This window comes from Fukomys damarensis, unplaced genomic scaffold (genome assembly GCF_012274545.1).
Source record: "Fukomys damarensis isolate Sample0158 unplaced genomic scaffold, DMR_v1.0_HiC HiC_scaffold_19, whole genome shotgun sequence".
Taxonomy (NCBI): Eukaryota; Metazoa; Chordata; class Mammalia; order Rodentia; family Bathyergidae; genus Fukomys; species Fukomys damarensis.
In genome coordinates this window covers 65,642,204-65,644,115 of record NW_022900931.1, presented here as the reverse complement: position 1 = coordinate 65,644,115, position 1,912 = coordinate 65,642,204, and the positions used below count along the sequence as shown (strand labels likewise).

At 58.0% G+C, this 1,912-nt stretch overlaps 1 protein-coding gene across 1 annotated transcript; it reads left to right on the top strand.

Annotated features, from left to right (window-relative positions):
- On the top strand, positions 1–1,419 carry LOC109118569 (SH3 and multiple ankyrin repeat domains protein 1-like; the record flags this gene model as incomplete). The annotated part of the gene is made up of 2 exons (XM_033766028.1): positions 1–326; positions 1,323–1,419. Coding segments are annotated over 2 exons (372 nt in total), but the record flags the coding sequence as incomplete, so codon positions are not given.
- Positions 1,420–1,912: the final 493 nt, after the last annotated feature.

Here is a 1,912-nt window from a genome sequence, read left to right as displayed (position 1 = left end):
TCGGTAGCAGTGGAGCCAGAAGTCCCACCGGTGCCCTTGCCTACGGCCTCCTCCCTGCCTCGGAAGCTGCTGCCCTGGGAGGAGGGCCCGGGCCCGCCACCACCACCCTTGCCGGGGCCCCTCTCCCAGCCTCAGGCCTCTGCCTTGGCCACCGTCAAAGCCAGCATCATCAGCGAACTCAGCTCCAAGCTCCAGCAGTTCGGGGGTTCCTCAGCAGCTGGAGGGGCCCTGCCTTGGGCCCGGGGGGGCAGCGGGGGCAGCGGGGACAGCCACCACGGCGGAGCCAGCTACATCCCCGAGAGGACCTCCTCCCTGCAGCGGCAGAGGTGAGCAGGGCTGGTGGCTGACAGTGGAGGCTGAGGGGCCGCTGTGGTGAGCACCAGGGTCCACCCTCCCCATAGCTGTGTCCCTGGAGAGACTGGGGTGACAGAAGGGCAAAGGCTGGCTTTCAGGGATTTGCCCCAGAGGAAGCGCCCTCCTGGGGTCCCCGTCTGCGCCGCAGCCCAGGGAGAACCAGACGCTGTTGACAAATGAGATGTCTGGGTCCCTGGTACCCAGGTGGCTTCTTGGGGCTCAGGCCCAATCCAGCTTAGCACTTTCCGGCTGGGTGATCATAGGTAAAGAAATCCACCTTTGGGCGGGGATTTAGCTTGGTTCAGCCACCTGCCTCAGAAGTGAAAGGATCCAAGTTTGATCCCCAGTACCAAAAAAAGAACGGACCTTTCTGCAGGGTGGGGCCGGCACAGTCCCTCCTAAAGGGGCTTTGGCACAGATTTGAGGTGGGCCATTGTCACACGCCAAGATGGAGGAGGACAGGGCCCCTTGGAGACCCCAGCACCACAGAGGTGATGGGGAAATGCGGGGTGATGCAGAGTCGCCTAGAGCCGCCCTCCAGTCTTAGGGGTGGTCAGTTGCAGACCCCCATCGGAGGGGGACCTTGAAATCTTACCCCTCCCAGGGCTCGCCTGTCCCAGAGCTGGGCACCCTCGTGGTTACCATGGAAATGGTGCCCCAGGTCGCTGGTCACCTCGGGGGTGACAACCCCACGGTGCAGGGGTGGGGCCACCCTCGTGCCCGCCCTAGTGAGGTGCTGAGTAGCAGGGGGCGGAAGAGCCCAAGAGGCAGGAGCTGGCAGCAGCGCGAGCCAGAGGGATGAGGGGAACCTCCTTCTCCCTTTGTTTCTTCTCCTTCATCTCCCTTTCCTCATCCCTCTTTCTCTGTCCCGTCCCCCTCCATCTCTCTCCCCCAAATGCTCATCCTCTTTTTTGTTTCTCTCACTGTCCCTGTCCTCCACTCTGCTATAACTGGCCATAACCCCAAAGGCAGTATAGAGTAGTGGTTAAGAGCTCAGAGTTTGGTGCCATATAAACGGGCTCTGGCCACTTCCTGGTTGTGTGTCTTTAGGCAAGTTCCTAAACCTCTCTGTGCTGATGATTATAATGACTAGTAACCTGTATCAGGGCTATTGTAGGGGTTAAACTGAGATGGAGATGGGTACGTAAAGCACTTAGAACAATGCCTGGCACACGTGAGCAGCAGTAAGTGGTGGCAATGATATTATTATCACTTAATGTCTTTTTCTTTCATCTCTCTCGACTGTCACCCTTTCCCGATCGCTCATTCTCTGTCCTGACATCCATCTCGCCTCCTTTCATCTCTTCCCATCTCCTCCACGCTCACCTCTCTCCCTGTATCCTGACCTCTGCCTCTGAACAATGCCTGGCACACGTGAGCAGCAGTAAGTGGTGGCAATGATATTATTATCACTTAATGTCTTTTTCTTTCATCTCTCTCGACTGTCACCCTTTCCCGATCGCTCATTCTCTGTCCTGACATCCATCTCGCCTCCTTTCATCTCTTCCCATCTCCTCCACGCTCACCTCTCTCCCTGTATCCTGACCTCTGCCTCTCT